The sequence below is a fragment of the Spea bombifrons genome, chromosome 3, assembly GCF_027358695.1.
Source record: "Spea bombifrons isolate aSpeBom1 chromosome 3, aSpeBom1.2.pri, whole genome shotgun sequence".
Lineage (NCBI taxonomy): Eukaryota > Metazoa > Chordata > Amphibia > Anura > Pelobatidae > Spea > Spea bombifrons.
Genome location: NC_071089.1, coordinates 52,707,261 through 52,725,566, shown reverse-complemented (window position 1 = coordinate 52,725,566; position 18,306 = coordinate 52,707,261). Strand labels below are relative to the sequence as shown.

Sequence of the window (18,306 nt, the reverse complement as noted above, 5' to 3'; positions counted from 1 at the left end):
CATACCCTCACAGCTTCCTGTCAACATGGTAGGCGGAGCTAGAATAAAGTCAAACGTCAAAGCCGCCATCTTTGTTGAGGGAAAGTTTGGTATAATTTGTTTAAGGGACAATTGATCAAACTGATTCTTAGTTGACAAGCGGAGAAAATAGACGCTTGCGTATTTTTGCTCTATTACCAATACAGCTAAATATAGTGTAACCATATATTTCATTTATAAATTATAAATAAAACGAATACTTCTTCAAAATGGCTTAAACGGTTACACAAATACATATACATAGTCCACAAAACATAAAATTCTCGGTAAAGCCCTGGCCCGTATACACACGTCAAACACACCTAAGTGTTATTTTTTGGCCATTTGAAATAGTGCATAATAAGATGCTTATAGAAGATGACATGTCCTACAAATATACTTGGGAATGCTCCAGGTTTCTCCTGGAAACTCCAGGTAAAGCACCGTTTCTCCAGGTCACGAGAGCCCCGCTCTGCACTTCCTCGCCAAAACTGCCTCTTGCCACACACCTAAACTAGGTATCCTAGTTAGGACACCTAAAACATTTGGGAGATATTTAAAAAAAAAAACAAAACAAGCCATCTTTTCACTCAAAACCTACCCTTCTGTCCCAGAGGTAGTCCTAAGCAGTAGCATTCAATCCATCTGGGTGACCACATTTTCTGCTTCAAGTTAGGTCCACACAATACAATTTCTTAAAACATTGCATATGTCATGATGTCAAGAGTGGTCACATGCCATCTGTATCAGGACTCTCATGGCATATGAGTTGGCACAACCTCAGAAGCAAGAACACTTGTGATACCTTTTTGGCGGGCAAAAACCTACCAGTTATATAATTGTTTCCATAGGTTTGTGGTTCTTGCAAAGTTTGTCATCTTTCCTGCTATTAATTTTTAGGGTGGGTATTAGCTCTATTATTTTTTATTACAGAAGGACCTTCTTACTTTCCTTTTTTTCCTTTTATAAGACAACCAACCTAAAAAAGTGTTGTACTGACCAGCATTGACTGGGAGATCTATTTGGTGGAATGCTACTGATTCTACCCAACATAATATTTCAATGTATACCACCCAACATTTCAAATGTCCATAGATGGAAACGTATGTTTTAAGGGGTACGTCTAAGCACAGTGGTGTACTGAGACTATGTGTCATTGTGACCTATTAACGGCTGTTTTTTAAGGCATTTCTAAAGGGAAAACTGTGTTTTTCTGCAAAGATTCATACAAAACAGAGTCAGAATCAGTTCTGATTTCCAGAGCCTCTTGGTGAAATTTGGAGAGTTTCCAGGTATGCCAATTAGATATTTGACTATTAGTTCTGTCCAGCATGTTTACATGAAGCTGAATGTTTACTAAATATCGACTATGTTGCATATTATAGTATAAAAAGAATATGTACATACATGGGATCTTCCAAGAGTTGGCTACCCAAAGCACCTGCTCCTCCAAGTGTGTGGCTTTTTTCAGGGGTGAGGGAGGGGATGTGACCAAATGCTGCTCCCCTACCTGGAGGTTGAAGAAACTGACCAGTGCTCCTGGGGGAGCAATGCGTTACTCTGAGACTCTGGGCCAAATATGGTAGTTTGGACCATAGTCTTTCAGGATCAGCCTGAAGGATGGTATATAGAAAGTACTCAGGGGAAGATATACAATAAGTCCCCGTCCATTGGTCAGGCCTAGAAATATCAGCCAGGTAACTTCCCATTTAGTTTTTCAGAGTATACCAAATCATGACCCCGAAAAAGTACACATCCTTAGCAGGAAGTAACGTCTTTACTTGGACAAAGATAAGTAAACATGAGGAGAGAATTGGCTTACTGATAAATGATGAGATGGACAGGACTGAAGAAGATAGACTACATACAGCCGAGGTTCCTAATGCCCATTAGGTCTTATACGTTGTTGTTGCTTTTTACACATAACAATCCAAAAACAAGTCTTTTGTTTCATCATATACTTTTATTGTTTAACAATCATTAACCAGAGTGTTTGCGTCAATATCCTGTTTTTGTCACTACAGAAAGCTGCCCTGAAGTGCTGTAGAATTCCAGAGGCCCTGTTATTAAACAAGCAAATGTAATTTAGCATGTATTACAGGTCTGCATGACATAGTGGTAATACACCTAATCAGATTGTTCTATATTTAGATCAGTAACACATGAACATTATTTACTTGTTTTCAATTAGGAGTTCTGGGTCTGTAGTGCATAATTTGATCGTTTAAGATTCTCATCAGCTGACAGATTTGACCTTCCACGCTGTGGTGTTCTCAGTTTGATTTTGTCAAAAGTGAATTTTGTAGAAAATACAGGTTTTATTTCCAGTGCAATATGTTTATTATAATACAAAATATGTTTAAAAAAAATACATTTTAGCTATGGAGGCCTTAATCCACCATGATAGTGTTTCATCATACTGGCCACTTTCTAGTAGACATAGAGGAGCAACGATGAACATCAGGGGGTATGAACCCCTGGAAACTATGGGTGAAATATTATACTGTTTGCAAAATAGCATTAGTGAAAGGAAATCGCCACAGATGAATCTCATGATTTGTATCCGATCCTACAGAAAAGAAGGGGAATGCTGGCCCAGAGGCCGTTGTGAGACTGGTCCGAATTGTTCATGCAGGGCCTTTTTCTATTTCTACAAGTAGGGTCAGCCCAACTTGAGGGATTTCACACTGGATCGACCTGGCATTGGAGGTAGGCTTGAGCGGCGTCACGTAACACATGCAAGGAGACGTGAAGCCACACAAGTAAGCTTGGGTGTATGGTGTGTGTTAGTCTCTCTTATCTTCTTGACAGGGTAGGTAACCTGATCAGGGGTCGAAGCTGATGGCCATTGCCTGTGACGCCTGCATTGTAGCAGGAAACAAAGATTTTTCTTCAATAGATAAGCTGCCAGCATGCTGATAAATCTGTCTTTTGACCATTTTTGTTGTAATAGCAGGCAGACACAATGTAACATTGGTTTCCGCCATTAATAAAACACTATAACCATTGTGACAAGCTATTAAATTACTCTTTTAAAGCATCAGTGTCAGCTTATTTAGAAAGCCCTTTGTATGGATATATAACACTTATATCCTAATCTCTAAACAGTAGCATTTGACAAAAACGTAATTTACTCTTACTTAGGAAACGTGTTAGTGTTATCCCTTCACGATGCATAATGAATGAACTAAGGGGTAATTTTCCACCTTAGCCCAGACCAGCAACTCACTGCATATGGTGTAGTTCATTGCCACTGGCAAGTGTGGCCACCTGGACAACACAAAAAAAAAATTCCTGACCATAAAATAAATGTTTTTCTTTTCATTGCATTTCTCGGACTCCAGTGTCCCACGTAGCCTTACCGACAAATTCTGCATTTTAAATGTCCTTGTAGGTATCTTAATAGGCATTCTTCAACCTGAAACTACCTACCCCCTCGGCGGTCCCATTTTCACGCCACCGAGTAGCTATGGGAAGAATCATCAGGAGCCGGTTTGGCCCCTGCGCACAGGGCTTTTGTTAGACCCCCTCACCCCTGTTATCGGATAAAACTTTTATTTGCCATATTTCAAATTGTGCAAATGTTTCAGGGCAGCAGCTGGCGCATTTCTCAATGTGTCTGGCCTTTGGAGTTGGAGCTGAATGGTAGATTCTGCAGAATCCCCCCAGGGCCACACGAAAATGTAAAGGGGGCACTCAGCTATCATTTGCATTATTGGTTGGCTTGTCCCTTGGAACCATTTATATGGGAATAGGGTAAAAGTCTAGAATCCAGCCTAGATAGCGCTGCCTACTTGGTTGGTAACGCGGCGTGCAGCACTACATCTCCCATAAACCCCTGCAGGGCAGACGTGTCACATGATACTTCCCGGCCACTCAACAGGAAATGCACCCAGAAAGAGGCCAGGCCGTCACTCCCTGAGTGTGTGCATGCAGTTTGGCCTCTGACTTAGTTATTCTCCAGAACCCGTGCGCTGGTCTTGCACCCTAGTCTTTGATCTGCCCTTGATTTCATTTTGCGATGCCTAATTACAAGTGGAAATGGCCGGAGCCCATCTCCTAGCTTGGATTGTAGGTGTGACAGCCCGAACATTACGAGTCAGATGTTACCGATAATGGGGCGTTGTGTAGGGTAATGTCTGTGCCCGCCTGAGTTTGGCACATTGTGGGCACAAAGGACAAACTGATTTGCGTTATTTTGCTTGCCAGCAGGCTTGTCATCTAGAGTTGGTGGCATAGAGTGGTCATCATGGCCGGTGGGACTAGCGAGGGTTGTAAAGGCGGCTGTCCGTGTGACCGTGACCGGCAGTACTGCGAGTTGTGCGGGAAGATGGAGAACCTGCTGCTGTGCGGCCGCTGCCGGAGCTCCTTCTACTGCAGCAAAGAGCATCAGCGGCAGGACTGGAAGAAGCATAAACTGGTCTGCAAGGGGAGCCCGGCAACTACCCCGGGGGCAAACACCGGCACTTCCCTGCAAAAAGACCCCAAAAAGGAACCGCCGCAGCAGCCTCCTCCTGCGCCCTCAACCCCGGCACAAGATGCCCCAGACGCCGCGGAGGCTAAAAGTGCGGGGGGTGGCGGGCAGAGGGAGCTGGTGGTCGGAGGGGCCACGCTGAGGGCCATCAAGGAAGAGGATTACACCCAGACCTCCGGGGAGGCAGGGGGGAGCAGCACGGCGAGGAGGAGAGAGGGAGTCGGGCGGCCGAATGGCCAGACGAAGCCGCTGCTGCAGAAGCTGGCGCAGGAGTACATCGCTCCGTGCATGAGCAAGCATGGCATCTGTGTGCTGGACGACTTCCTGGGCCAGGAGCTGGGGGAGAGGATCGTGTCCGAGGTGAAAGCCCTGCACAAGACCGGCCGCTTTACAGACGGGCAGCTCGTCAACCAGAAGAGCGACTCGACCCGGGACATCCGCGGCGATCAGATCACCTGGGTGGAGGGGAAGGAGGCCGGCTGCAGCGCGATAAGGGAGCTCATGAGCAGCATGGACGATCTCATCCGGCACTGCAATGGCAAGCTGGACAGCTTCAGGATCAACGGCAGGACGAAGGTAAGAGCGTATATATACAGGTGTGTGTGTGTGTGTGTGTGTGTGTGTGTGTGTGTGTGTATGTATATATATATATATATAAGTGTGTGATTATGCATGTAAAATAAGGACATAGTGTAATGCTTTATGCTGGCGAATCCTATGTCTTCAGCCCATTGACAGTTTGCGGGTACCAGGTGCTCTGTATGTTGACGCCCCAGATGTGTTGCTTTGGCAGATGTCAAGATCTGTTCCTTGAACATATGCTTGTCAGTCATATATGTTACCTATATATTAGAATAACCTGGTTCATAGGCCATGATTAGTATGCTATTTACAGCTGGTTGCCTCTTGGTACACATCGCAGTAACCCATGGACCTTATAAACACCTAGTGCCTGAGGGACTTCCTCATCATTTGTGTCCATGATGCTTTTCAAGGACTGGTGCTATGCTTTGTATGTACGGCTGCAGTAAAAACACCCTGGGTTTATTCACTAAAGGGAGTGTTGTCAGAAGAATTTGCTGGAACTATCCTACTCCTCTAGTTACCATGATGGCCAATGTGGACAAGCTTCTCCAACAAGAAGGGCTTAGCTAGCCCTGCGTAAGGCATCATTAAATGGTTAGCAAAACTTGATTTATCTATACATCATACAGTGCCAGCCATGCTCTTCCTACAAAATAAGTTCACTGTAGTTGGTCCTCTATAATGTGCAGTGAAGACAAGAAGTTAAACACAACTCTTCTTTTAGTGAATAAGCCCTATGATACAAAAAAATGTATGGCCTCCAATAGTTACTCAATGACTTTGCATGATACCTTCTGTGCGTCAAAATCGCTTCAGGCTTCTCAGCTTCAGGAGACAAGGAGAGGTGTTCCAGAGGATCGCGAATAGGTGAGTACTTGTGTTAAAGTGGAAGGTGAGTAAAACCAACTGTTTAACATATAGAATGCAGCAGACACATCTGAAAGTCGAGCAGAGGCAGAAGAAAGCATTAAGGACTGGATATAGATGTTCATGCACCCATCATGTTTCTTGTAAAGCCAACTATGAACCATAACAATGACTTTTGTTTGACATTTTGTCACATTGTAGCTTGGTCTTCAAGTCCTATTCCCCCAGAGTGCACTGCTTTTATCCACTACTCCTTTTCCTGCCTGTCACACTTTGGCCCTCTTCGTCTCGCAATCTGTGTTTGTAAGAACTGAGCTGACAACGCTGTTGTCGTTATCCCCTTCCTTTTTACTGCTACTAGGTCTTCAACTATATTCTGTAACACAGCCCCCCATGTCTGTGTAGTTAACGTTCATCTTAAACTAATCGACGTCAGGCTATCTTCCGTGTTAGGCCACAGGTTCATTACAGGAATACTGTTATAAAAAGTGCATTATCTGAGTTTTCTGAAGACACAATGGCCTGCTTGTTCTTTCTGCCTGCATGTTATACGGGAGGACAGCATTTATAGGTTCAACCTTGGAACCCTCAACCTTTTGTCAAACATAATGACGTTGAAACCGAGAAGGTAGTGGAAACTGGTTCGAGCCAATCATGTCAACCTTCAGCAAGACTGTAAATATTGATTTATATGGCTCAACAAGCTTACAATATGTATCGGTTTCATCTGCGGAACACTGAAGGGTTTGACCAGGAAAAAGACAATGGCCATGTTCGAGTGGAGGATGTTTGTTGAAATAAACTTCTCCCAAGTCCCTATATCTGCAATCTCATTTCAGCCAATGTTGATCGGTGCAAAGTACCTATGATAAAGGTTGCAACTTTTCCTTTAGTTCTGTATACTGCTGGTACTTCAACAGTTGCAATGGCAAACTAAGGTTTGATAATGTGTACTTGATCGCCTCCTTTAATTAGATTGATGCCTTCTAGAAGAAAAGGTGAGAGGGTGCTACGTTATACACCCTCTACACCGTGCCATGCATATGGCGCAGTGGATGCCATTTGAAGAGGGTAATGGGTAGGTGAGTACTCTCACGAAACATTAAAGTAAATGATAAATGGCTTAATGCTTTTGCTAAATGCTCATAAATAGTATATGCTGTTTGCCATACTTAATGCTTTCTATTTCCTCTTTAATCACACGTATGTGTATGTATATATATCTTCTGCTTCTGGGAGTATGGATGGGTATGGGTGCGATTGGAACGCTTTTGTTAACATTGAGCTCTAAGGGGATCAGCACATTTTTTATGTTATCCCGTGCCCTGCAGTGGCATTCAGAGCTTAGGCAATTGTGCAGCTTTACAAATGTGTTGCCTTTTCATCCCTGTCATATGCTTTGCACAGCATCAAACTTGTACATGACGATGACATGTGACAGCATTAATCTGCCACTGTATAACTCAATCTGACGGTCTACAGGCTGTACCTGACGTCCAGTATGTTATTGCTCCAAGTCGCCGTTTATTCAATATGTTTCATTCACATTTGCCAAAGTGAATGTATATGTGATCCAGAGCTACGATTTAAGAATTCCTCATTAATGTTGGTTTTCATAATTAGAAATCTGATACTATATATATATATATATATATATATATATATATATATATATATATATATATATATATATATATATAAATTTATATTGTATACACACACGTACACTGACACATGATTGGCAAAAGTAGCACTGGAAGGAATGCGCTTTATTTTAGGATGGCTTGTCCTTTAACTTTCCTGAGTTCCTTTGCTGTGTTTGCCTCTGCTGCTTCCAGTGACAGACTTTTCCAGGTATCTTCTACGCTTTCAGTAAAGTAGAACAAAATGCCGTATTGGCTCGGATATAGGCCGCCCCCGTATAAAGGCCGCACCCTAAAAGTTTGGTGCTTTTTTTAAAGAAAGCACCAAAAAAACATGCTGCCACTCTGTCCCCCCCCCCGAGATATGCTGCCACTCTGTCCTCTCCCCCCTAAGATATGCTGCCACTGTCCTCCCCCCCCGAGACATGCTGCCACTCTGTCCTCCCCCCCCGAGACATGCTGCCACTCTGTCCTCCCCCCCAACATATGCTGCCACTCTGTCCCCCCCCCCCCCGACTTACCAGAACAGACTCCCGGGTTTCTTCCGGGGCCGGAGGGGGACATCTATGCACATCGTGTATACAACTCCCGGTGCCGGCACTCAGCGGAAGTGCTGTGGGAAGTGCTGGCAGGGGAGGCTGTCTGAGCGTATCAGACAGTAGGATACAGGTCCCCTGCACCGCTGCGGGGGATCTGTATCCTAACCCTGCTGCCTGCCCGGCGCCCGGGACTGCATGTCCCGGGCGTCGGGTGCTAGACCCCGAATATAGGCCGCACCCCCACTTTAAAGACTTAAAGTGGGGGAAAAAAGTGCGGCCTATATTCGGGCCAATACGGTATAACAGGAGTCGTGCTCTCAGCAGCATTTAACGCTTTCTTTACCAAACATGTTGTAGGCACTTGATAAGTGGACTCAGGAAGCATAATATATACATTGTGGCACTTTAGGATCCCTTACCTATTCATGATCGCTAACATCAATCACAAAAAATCATTTCATTTTTCTAGTAGTGTGGGGAAGGCTGCAGATTGACAGCCATCTTACCCTTTTTATTGCAGAAGTCTTGTGTGTGTTTAACCATACATGTGAGAGCGTTAGAGGAAAGTCTCGCATTTATACTTAAATGCACAGTGGGGAGAACCAATTGTCTCCTTCTCTTCGTGTTTGTCTTCATGGGGGAAAAGATCTTCGTATTCCACGAATATTTGCCCGTTCCTGTGTTCGGTTCGGGCTAATATTCGTGTACATTCTTCGTGTTCATTTTTTTTCTTTTTTTGTATAAGCGGTTAATACAGGGTTAACGCGGGACGGACTACACAGCAGCTTCGGTGCCAGGACTTTAAATGTCCGTACGAGCAACTCTATTGGTCGCCTGCAGGGGCCTCCTCTGTCATCAACCAAGCCTATTAGTCGCCCCATAGAGTCGCTTGCACAGCCCTTTAACTGACAGGAAATCCGTAGGTTTTCCGTAGGTTCACCGCCAGGGCCTCCTCTGGCATCAACCAACTGGTTGATGCCAGATGAGGCCCCTGCAGGGGACCAATAGTCGTTTGCACGGCCCTTAAACCCCTGATGGCGAACCTACGGATTTCCGCTTCCGTTAACCTCTGCGATGCTGCATAGATAAGGTAGGCTAGATGGGGAAGGGACCAGGGAGATTAGTGTGTTGTGTGTCTTCGTCTATGTTTTGCCGCCACCATGTTCGTATGTTCGATATTCTGGCTGAACAACGAAAACGCACAGGTCTAGTGGTAAGTCTGTAAAAGAAAATATTTCCGCTGCAGAAAGGTCCATAGAGCAGACAGCTTTATATGTCCGCTTGCTACCATGGTAACCTATGCAATAAAGTAAAAAATGAGGCAGTATGCTGTCAGAAAAAAATGGTGAATCCCTGCTAATGTCACAGCCTCGCATCTCAATTAGTATATAATAAATCCAATAAAAAACAATAAATATGCATTTCCTGAATAAAAAAAAAAAATGGACTAACGGACTTGACCCTCGGTCAGAATAATGGTACGCAGCCCTCAAAAGCACCAAAGGTGCAAAAGGTTATGGAAATGTGTATTTTCTAACATTCATTTGGGCCAAATAAAACAAAAACTTGAAGAGCCATTTGAGTAACAAAGGCTATTGAGAAAAATAGCTGCTGAGGCCTAACTGTACCTTTGCCATGAAGGAATTCATATTAAAACTTTTACTTGTTGGCCTGCACAATGGCTGTGCAACTCTTGCCAAATCCATGCTCCGTTGTCTACCTTAAGAAACGTCGCATTAATCATTCCCAGTATGAGATTTCTGAAATAATGGACCACTATTGTTTTCTAGTAAAATTAATCTATTATTTGGTCGGGCCCTCGTGGGTAAACTTTTTTTTTTTTTTTTGCCTGTGATTTTCCATTTTGGTGTAACAGGATTATCCTTTGCATAGATAATTACAATAAACAAGTCATCCTTTCTGCTTACTTAAATACATGGGCAAGGAGTTGGCAACCATTTATTGACCCGTGACTCTATATGCTCAAGGCAGTTCTGTTAAGTAACCTTTTACCAAAATTAAGGTGTGTTTGCAAAGCATCTAATTTAAATTGTTACATACTTTTTTTTAAGGCAGTTAACAGATTTTGGAGCTATGTTAGAATTGGAATAGATAAAATTGAAAACTGAAACATAAGGTACCCAAAACAAACTGGGCTTTCTGTCTCTCTTTCCTACATGTTGAACAATTTAACGTAATAAAATTATTTTTTGGAGGTCTCAACATAAAAATGTACACTTATTTTCTTCTCAGAGTAGTTATTCTGTTTGTAATTCTTTCATTTTGCTTCCAGGCGATGGTAGCGTGTTACCCAGGAAAAGGAACGGGATATGTGAGACATGTTGATAACCCCAATGGAGATGGAAGATGTGTCACTTGCATATACTATCTTAATAAAGACTGGGATGCGAAGGTAACACAGATATAACTTTATCCTATTTGATTTTACTGTATACCTGTGAAAAGTTGGGCTGACATTTATTTCATATCATGCACGTGTATTATAGAACTGAAAACTATAACAACGGCCTTGGTTATGATCTGATCTTACTTTAATCAAATTGGTCTTATCTAGGGCTGCAACTAACGATTATTTTAATAATCGATTAATCGGCCGATTATTTTTTCGATTAATCGATTAATCGGATAAAAAAAACAATATGCAAATTTTTCGTTTATTTAAAAGAATTTTGCATTGTGCCCCCACCCCTTTGCACTGTGCCCCCACCCTCACTCTGCCCTGCATCCCCACCCCCACTCTGCCCTGCACCCAGTCTCACAGCCTGCCCTGCACCCAGTCTCACAGCCTGCCCTGCATCCCCACTCTGCCCTGCACCCAGTCTCACACCCTGCCCTGCACCCAGTCTCACACCCTGCCCTGCACCCAGTCTCACACCCTGCCCTGCCCTGCACCCAGTCTCACAGCCTGCCCTGCACCCAGTCTCACAGCCTGCCCTGCACCCAGTCTCACAGCCTGCCCTGCATCCCCACTCTGCCCTGCACCCAGTCTCACACCCTGCCCTGCACCCAGTCTCACACCCTGCCCTGCCCTGCACCCAGTCTCACAGCCTGCCCTGCACCCAGTCTCACAGCCTGCCCTGCACCCAGTCTCACACCCTGCCCTGCCCCCCCACCCCCACTCTACTCTGCACCCAGTCTCACACCCTGCCCTGCATCCCAACCCCCACTCTGCTCTGCACCCAGTCTGCCACCCTGCCCTCCCACCCCCACTCTGACCTGCATCCAGTCTCCTGGCCCCACTCTGCCCTGCACTCACATCCTGCCCTGCATCCCCTGCCCCCCCACCCCCTGTGCCGCGGACCCCCCACCCCCTGTGCCGCGGACCCCCCACCCCCTGTGCCGCGGACCCCCCACTGTGCAGCGCACCCCCCCCCCACTGTGCAGCGCACCCCCCCACTCACTGTGCAGCGCACCCCCCCACTCACTCTGCCGCGCACCCACACACACACTCTGCCACACGCACACACGCGCACGCGCACGCACACACACACACACACACACACACACACACACACACACACACACACACACACACACACTCTGCCGCGCACCCAGTCTCGCACATAAACATTCGCACAGACAATAGACAAAGAGTACTTACCTCCGCTACGAACTTGTTCCACTTCCAACTACTTCCAAGTAGACGCGCGTCACATCCGTCGTCACGTAGCTTGAAGAAGGCGGAGACTGCAGAGCGTGGAGCAGAAGCGGGGAACGCTGGCGGAGGTAAGTAAAAGGAGCCTAGCAACAACGAATTGATCACTCGATTAATCGATAACGGAAATCGTTATCGATGATTTCCGTTATCGATTATTATCGATTTTATCGATTCGTTGTTTCAGCTCTAGTCTTATCGTTCCAAACGTGACTCATACTTGTGCAGCACACAAACGTTATGAATAAGAAAACTAAATAGACACAACATTTGGATAGAAAACAAAGTGTGGTTGTTTATTTGGGATTTAACAGCCGCAGTAAATAAAACGCATTATAACATCTAGAATAAAACTTGCGTATAAACATGGCGCAGGTTCCACCTCATAAGCCAGAACCAGCCGGAGCCCATCAAGACCCTAAAAGGACAGTTCAGTGTCTCTGACAGACTATATTTTGTATTCTTCCGGTTTGTTTGAACTAGGAGACATTTTTTCCCAATTTATCACAATAAAGAATAAAAATCTTTCAAAGCGTGATAGTGATTTGCCATTAAGTGAAGGTTTGAGCTGAGATATCGGTGTGCATAGGATACATTTGAATCAACATTTCTATCAAAACTGGCGCCAACTTGCAATATAACGAAAGCCCAACTATATAAAGTGAATTTTGTATACCGTATTAATATATACCGTTTGACTTTGCAGGTTAATGGAGGTGTGCTTAGAATCTTTCCCGAAGGTAAAGCCCAGTTTGCGGATATTGAGCCAAAATTTGATAGACTGTTGTTTTTCTGGTCAGACCGGCGCAATCCTCATGAAGTTCAGCCAGCCTTTGCTACAAGGTAAATTGGGGAAATTATTTGGTTTGGTAATGAGAAGTTAACCTTCTTGGACAAACATGAGCATATCTACTAGTTTTATTCATGTTATTCAGTTTGATGTCCCTGACGCCCCAGCTATAGAAAAATTCATATTAAAGTACTTTACAAAACCGAAAAATAACTTTCCTGACTCTGCAGCAGTCAGTGGCAGGAAAGCACCTCCTTTGAAATCAAGTGTCTACAAAGACCCTCTGACATCTCCTGGCCTAGAGGGGCCTGTTTAGGCGGTGGCAGTCCCACTGGTCAAGCCCCGCAATGTCCCGCTGCACTATTGGCCAGTTATAAGGGTGATCTTTGATTTCCCCTCCCCATCAACCTATTTACACTATGGAGGCATAACTCCATAGACATTATTAAAAGGCGCACTAGAATATGGCCTCATATCCCAGCAATCCATTTCTTACAGGCACGCAAAGCTTTTTATTGTACTTGGGACAAGGGCAGCCCAAAGATAAAGGCATCACTGCCCCAACCTGTAGTGTTTCCCGATCCAGCGGTGTAGCTGATTGGCATGTGCGTGGAAATGTGTTCAGCCAGATATATCTTCTGCACAGCAGAGTAGTGAGGAAAGGGGCAAATGCATATGATGACATGTCATAAATAATCCACTAACTACTGGTACTCGCATAGCTGCCTTAAAATCACTTTGTAGCATGCACTTTATAAATTTAATTTAGAAGCAAGGAAGACCTGATTGGGGGCACTGTTATTGTTCTGTATAGATCCCTGCATTCCAGGTTTGTCAAGTAATTTACAAGCAGAGTCCTCTTTAACTCGTGCTGGTTTGTCTCTGAGCACTATCCCACGCAGCACATAACACTGTACATTTTTGGCAATGCATAGACAAAAATTGCAGTGACCATAAATAAGATACTAATTATTTTAACTTATGGTATATACTGTATCCAAAAGCGCTAGACAGAAGCCAGGAGGTGGCACTAGAGCTCTCGTTGAGCTAGCCTTTGCGGTGGTGAGTATTTAGTGATTTGGAGGTTGACAAATGCGGGAGAGCGGCTTCTATCTACTTGAATACTCCTTTATCCTCGTGTATATGCTAAGCTGTTACAGGTAGAGTCTTCAAAGAGCAGTGTTTAGTTTACCATGTGGCATATTGTGACATACATAAAATACATATTGTTTTAATCTAAACTTTTATGTAGTGTTAAGATCTGCTATGCTGGTTACAGTTCTCTGAAATGTCACAACATAGCCATGTCATTGCCCACTATATAATTAATCAGAATTAAAACATTTTTTTTCTCTTTAGGTACGCAATAACGGTGTGGTATTTTGATGCAGATGAAAGGGCAAGAGCAAAAGAAAAATACCTTACAACAGGTATATATTTTTTTAAATGTACCATTTAGGTTCCGTTTCTTTTATATATGTTTCATATAATGTTTCATATACATGTTCAGGAGAAGTTTTTATAAATGCTTACAATGTGTTGTAAGCCAAAGAATACATAACAGGTTACTTTCCGTAGAGCAGAGTTCAACTCATAAACCTTGCTTTACATTATGCAGGACCAACCCTTTCACATATCACTTAAGTGACGGAGTTGGACCAGAATGATGATTACTTAATCAGTGGACTTAATACATTTCATTGATTTAACCGTGTGCTATGCAGGGTCAGCTTAGTTCTTCTTGGAAAAATAGGTAGCTGGAGTTGGTCATTCATAATACATAGTTTAGTTGATCACCCGCAAACACTCACTTTTATGTTACAAGGACTGTCACGGACAGGACTACTTGCCAAGCTGTGACTGTGTGGAGGGCATGAAGGGGTGTTAATAGCAACTAATTTCACCCCTTAATAAGGCATAAGTTATGCCAAATTAACCCCCAAATCCTGCCTGTATCCCCCCAGGTAGTCTGCCACCACTCACGATTTTGATACCGGATTCGTGAGATACCTGAATTAAAATATCTATCGCTATATACCATATTGGCCCAAATATAGGCCGCACTTTTTTTCCCCCACTTTAAGTCTTTAAAGTGGGGGGTACGGCTTATATTCGGGGTCTAGCGCCTGCAGTTCCGGGCAGTTGACATGCAGTCCCGGGCAGGCAGCAGGGTTAGGATACAGATCCCCCGCAGCGGTGCAGGGGACCCGTATCCTACTCTCTGATACGCTCAGACAGCCTCCCCTGCCGGCACTTCCCACGGGGGGGGGGATGCCGGCACGGGAGATTGTCTAAGCGCATCGTGCAGACGTGCCGGCAGCGGAGGTTGTTTATGCGCATCGCCACAGCCGGTGAACATCCGCACGATGCGTTTTACCTCTGCCCCCAAGACTGGATATCGATACTAGAGCCCAAAGACATATTTGGATTATGAATATTTTAATAACAAAAATACAAATGCTACACAGTGCCACAATTACAAAAAAACACAAGACATACAAAAGAAAAATAAAACCGCAAACAGTTCTTAAAATCAATAGGCTTTATTTGCAAGAAAACGCCCCTCTGACTACATGACCAATTATGACACCTTCCCCAAGAATTGGTTCCCATCTTTGATGTGCCAATAAGTTATGGTGGGGTAAAGGTGATGGAAAACCCCTCCACTTAAGATAGGAATGATTTAAAGCAGATTAACTCATTGAATGCTAACACAAAGGAACTAACCACCTCTGCTGGATTACCCTTGCATGCATCCACTACATCATGAGTTAATCATGACAAGGATAATGAGACCTCTGAGTATGACTTTACAAGAATATAAACTTTTTAATTCAGGTTTTTTATTGAGGTTCACATACAATTTTTGAAAATGTAAGATACTAATTTGTAAATGCCTGTTTTAATAGCACATAATACTTGTTACCATACACCTATATAACAATGACTGATGCAAATTTCCCCATTTTTAATGCATTCATTACCAAGTTTCCCATCACTATTTGTTTGACAGTAGTCCAAGTTTTCCACTAATGCTACCTATTTCTTTGTAGGTGAAAAGGGGGTGAGGGTTGATCTCAACAAACCTCGTGACTCCATTACTAAAGAAGCCATCTGAGGACTTGCCATGCGCAGAATATTATACATCAGCACCTATGGTGGCTGGATTTCCTGTAATTTGTAACTTGGTTGAAGTGCCACAGATCATCAAATGAATTGAACTTTGGGAAACCAGGAAAATGAAATTTGTAAAGAACTACTTGCTTATGTAATTTTACATTGAAATACAAAACGCTGACCTAACAGAGCAGGTTTTATTCTCTGCTCATACAAACAAACTGCAAAGAACTAATGCATTGCTGTCTATTTTTTATGTTTTGCTGCTTAATTTGTCATCCTCCAACTGTCCTTTCTATAGAAACCATAATAAATTATGGATATTTTTAAAGCGCAGTTTGTCATTGAATGCATTTTTTGGGGATAAAGTAATGCTTAAACATGCATGGTTGACTTTACTTGTGTTATACACAAGGGTATCTTGCTGTATATAAAAGTGTGGTCAGCATTCCTAAAGTTTTACAGACTGCGCCAAATGTTCTGTACTATATATGTATATTTTTTCTGATGCCTTAACATTAAGCTCAGCTCTTGAATTTTAATGTTATAATAATGAATAACTATAGCTATATGCAGAAAATACATCAAAATGCCAAACACTACTATAAAAATAAAATCGATACGGTCAATCGATGGGAGGCAAGTGCTCCGATGCCAAATGAATTGGAGTACTTTCTGTTCATGCACACAAAAAAGGGGAAGGGCGAATGCATGTATCTGGGATGCTGCAGTAACCCCACATGCATTTTCAAGGGGAGCACCAATTTAAAAGGACTTTTCAGCTATCACATGTATTCAGGACCAGGATTTTTGTAACCATGTTTGCGCTAAAGGAGAAGAGCCGTTTGTTTGCTATTTCTTTATTCAACTGTGATTGTCCATTAACTCATTTAGTGCACCCCCACAAATGATTTAGGTAGCTGCCATGATTCTGGAAATGCATCATACACCTGTTATTTTTATTTATTTTGGCAGTTTCATGAAATTGACGAGCCTGTCAAGTCATGCGTTTTAAACACGTGTAGAAAGCGATCGAAACTATTTTACCTCTTCCAAACTATGTTGCTGTAACGCTTCGATGTTGAGGCATTGAGCAACATCGAAATATGCAGCAGGGGCCCCGTCTCATCTCTCTACGAAGCATCAAAGTGAGAAATATTAAATTTGGCACCGGCCGCATGTTGAACAGAAGTTGGCTTAAATGATGTTCCTGGCATTCAGGGACACCAAAAACCTTAACCCAGTGTCTAGTTTTCAAAAATGTATGATTTGATGGGGTAAATCAAATTGGCCAGGTTCAAAACTGTTTCAAATAAGACATGACCAGATGTTAAAATTCCCCAAAAAAGGCACACCTCCCAAATGTGGTCTTTCAGCTGCCTAACAACCCAGCAAACCTATGCATGTGTGTCATCACTGTACACATGCTGAGGTGTTTGGCTGTGGCATATAGCAAGGGCTGCAAATTCATACCTACTGTTAATTGCAATCTGTGTAAAAAAAATAATAAATACATTATATATATATATATATATATATATATATATATATATATATATATATATAAACTACCACAAATTATCACAAAGGCTGGTTGTAAACTTAGTGCTTGTAAAGGTTAACAGCATTTGAAATACCTTTGGGTGTCAAGTTTTCAAAAATGCACGGGTTGATGGGCTAAACTGAATTGGCCAGGTTCTCAAATAGGACATGGGGGCAGAATTTTCAACATGTCAAAATTCCAAGTTGTAAAATTGAATTGTGAATGCCCAAATGTGGCCTATTACCCCCCAAAAACCCAACAAACTTGTGCATGGGTGGTATTACTGTACTAAGGAGATGTTGCGTGATACTTAGTGTGGTGGTGTTTGGCAGTGACATTTATCAGGAGCTGACAAATCCTGCCTAAAGTAAAATGCGTGTGGGACAAAACACATCATCGCAAATGTGGCCTTTTACCGTCTCCCCAACCAACATAAGAAACCCGTGCATGGGTGGCATCACTGTGCTCAGATGTTGCCAAACATATATTGGTGTGTTGCTTGACAAAAGCTTATATCAGGAGCTGTAAATTCATACCTGAATTAAAATGTGTGGTAAAAATATTACTGTAGTAGAATTAGTGCATAGAAAGAGTTAAAATAATACACCCTAGGGTGTCTGACCGGCTTCAATGAGGGCAGTATAGTAATATGCTACTTACACTTTTTGCCCTATAACTTGCAAATAAAACAAAAAAGCAAACATTGGATTTTTCTAAACTCAGAACAAATATTAGAATCTATTTAGCAGGTTTTCTCATTAGCTTTTGTAGATGAGTAAAATATTTTCAAATAAAAGTAAACAAAAGTGTTTCTCAATTTGTTTCTATATTTTATATATATTTTTATAGTAAATTATACAATCAAAATAATGGTATCTAAACAAAGCCTTGTCCTGAAAGAAAAAAAAAAAAGATATAACTAGCAGCTAAACATGAGCACTGCAGAAATGTTAAGCACCATCTTAGCAAAGAGTACAAAAAATGAAAAACAGCTTTGTCCTTAAGGGGTTAATTATGAATTATGAGCATCGCTGTGTCTAACCAAGATTTTGGA

General features: G+C 42.8%; 1 protein-coding gene across 1 annotated transcript; it reads left to right on the top strand.

The window, feature by feature from the left end:
- The first annotated feature begins 3,899 nt into the window (after positions 1-3,899).
- LOC128482661 (egl nine homolog 1-like) lies at positions 3,900-16,093 on the top strand. The gene is made up of 5 exons (XM_053458494.1): positions 3,900-5,068; positions 10,420-10,539; positions 12,509-12,645; positions 13,952-14,022; positions 15,646-16,093. Exons 1-5 carry the CDS (start codon positions 4,268-4,270, stop codon positions 15,708-15,710), a joined length of 1,194 nt encoding a protein of 397 aa, XP_053314469.1. The 5' UTR covers positions 3,900-4,267; the 3' UTR covers positions 15,711-16,093.
- Positions 16,094-18,306: the final 2,213 nt, after the last annotated feature.

Bases quoted from the DNA above. Each gene is read 5' to 3' on its own strand.
- LOC128482661 (XM_053458494.1), top strand. From the start codon at position 4,268: ATGGCCGGTGGGACTAGCGAGGGTTGTAAAGGCGGCTGTCCGTGTGAC. The intron at 5,069-10,419 runs GTAAGAGCGTAT...TTTTGCTTCCAG, and splicing joins GGATCAACGGCAGGACGAAG to GCGATGGTAGCGTGTTACCC. The intron at 10,540-12,508 runs GTAACACAGATA...TTGACTTTGCAG, and splicing joins ATAAAGACTGGGATGCGAAG to GTTAATGGAGGTGTGCTTAG.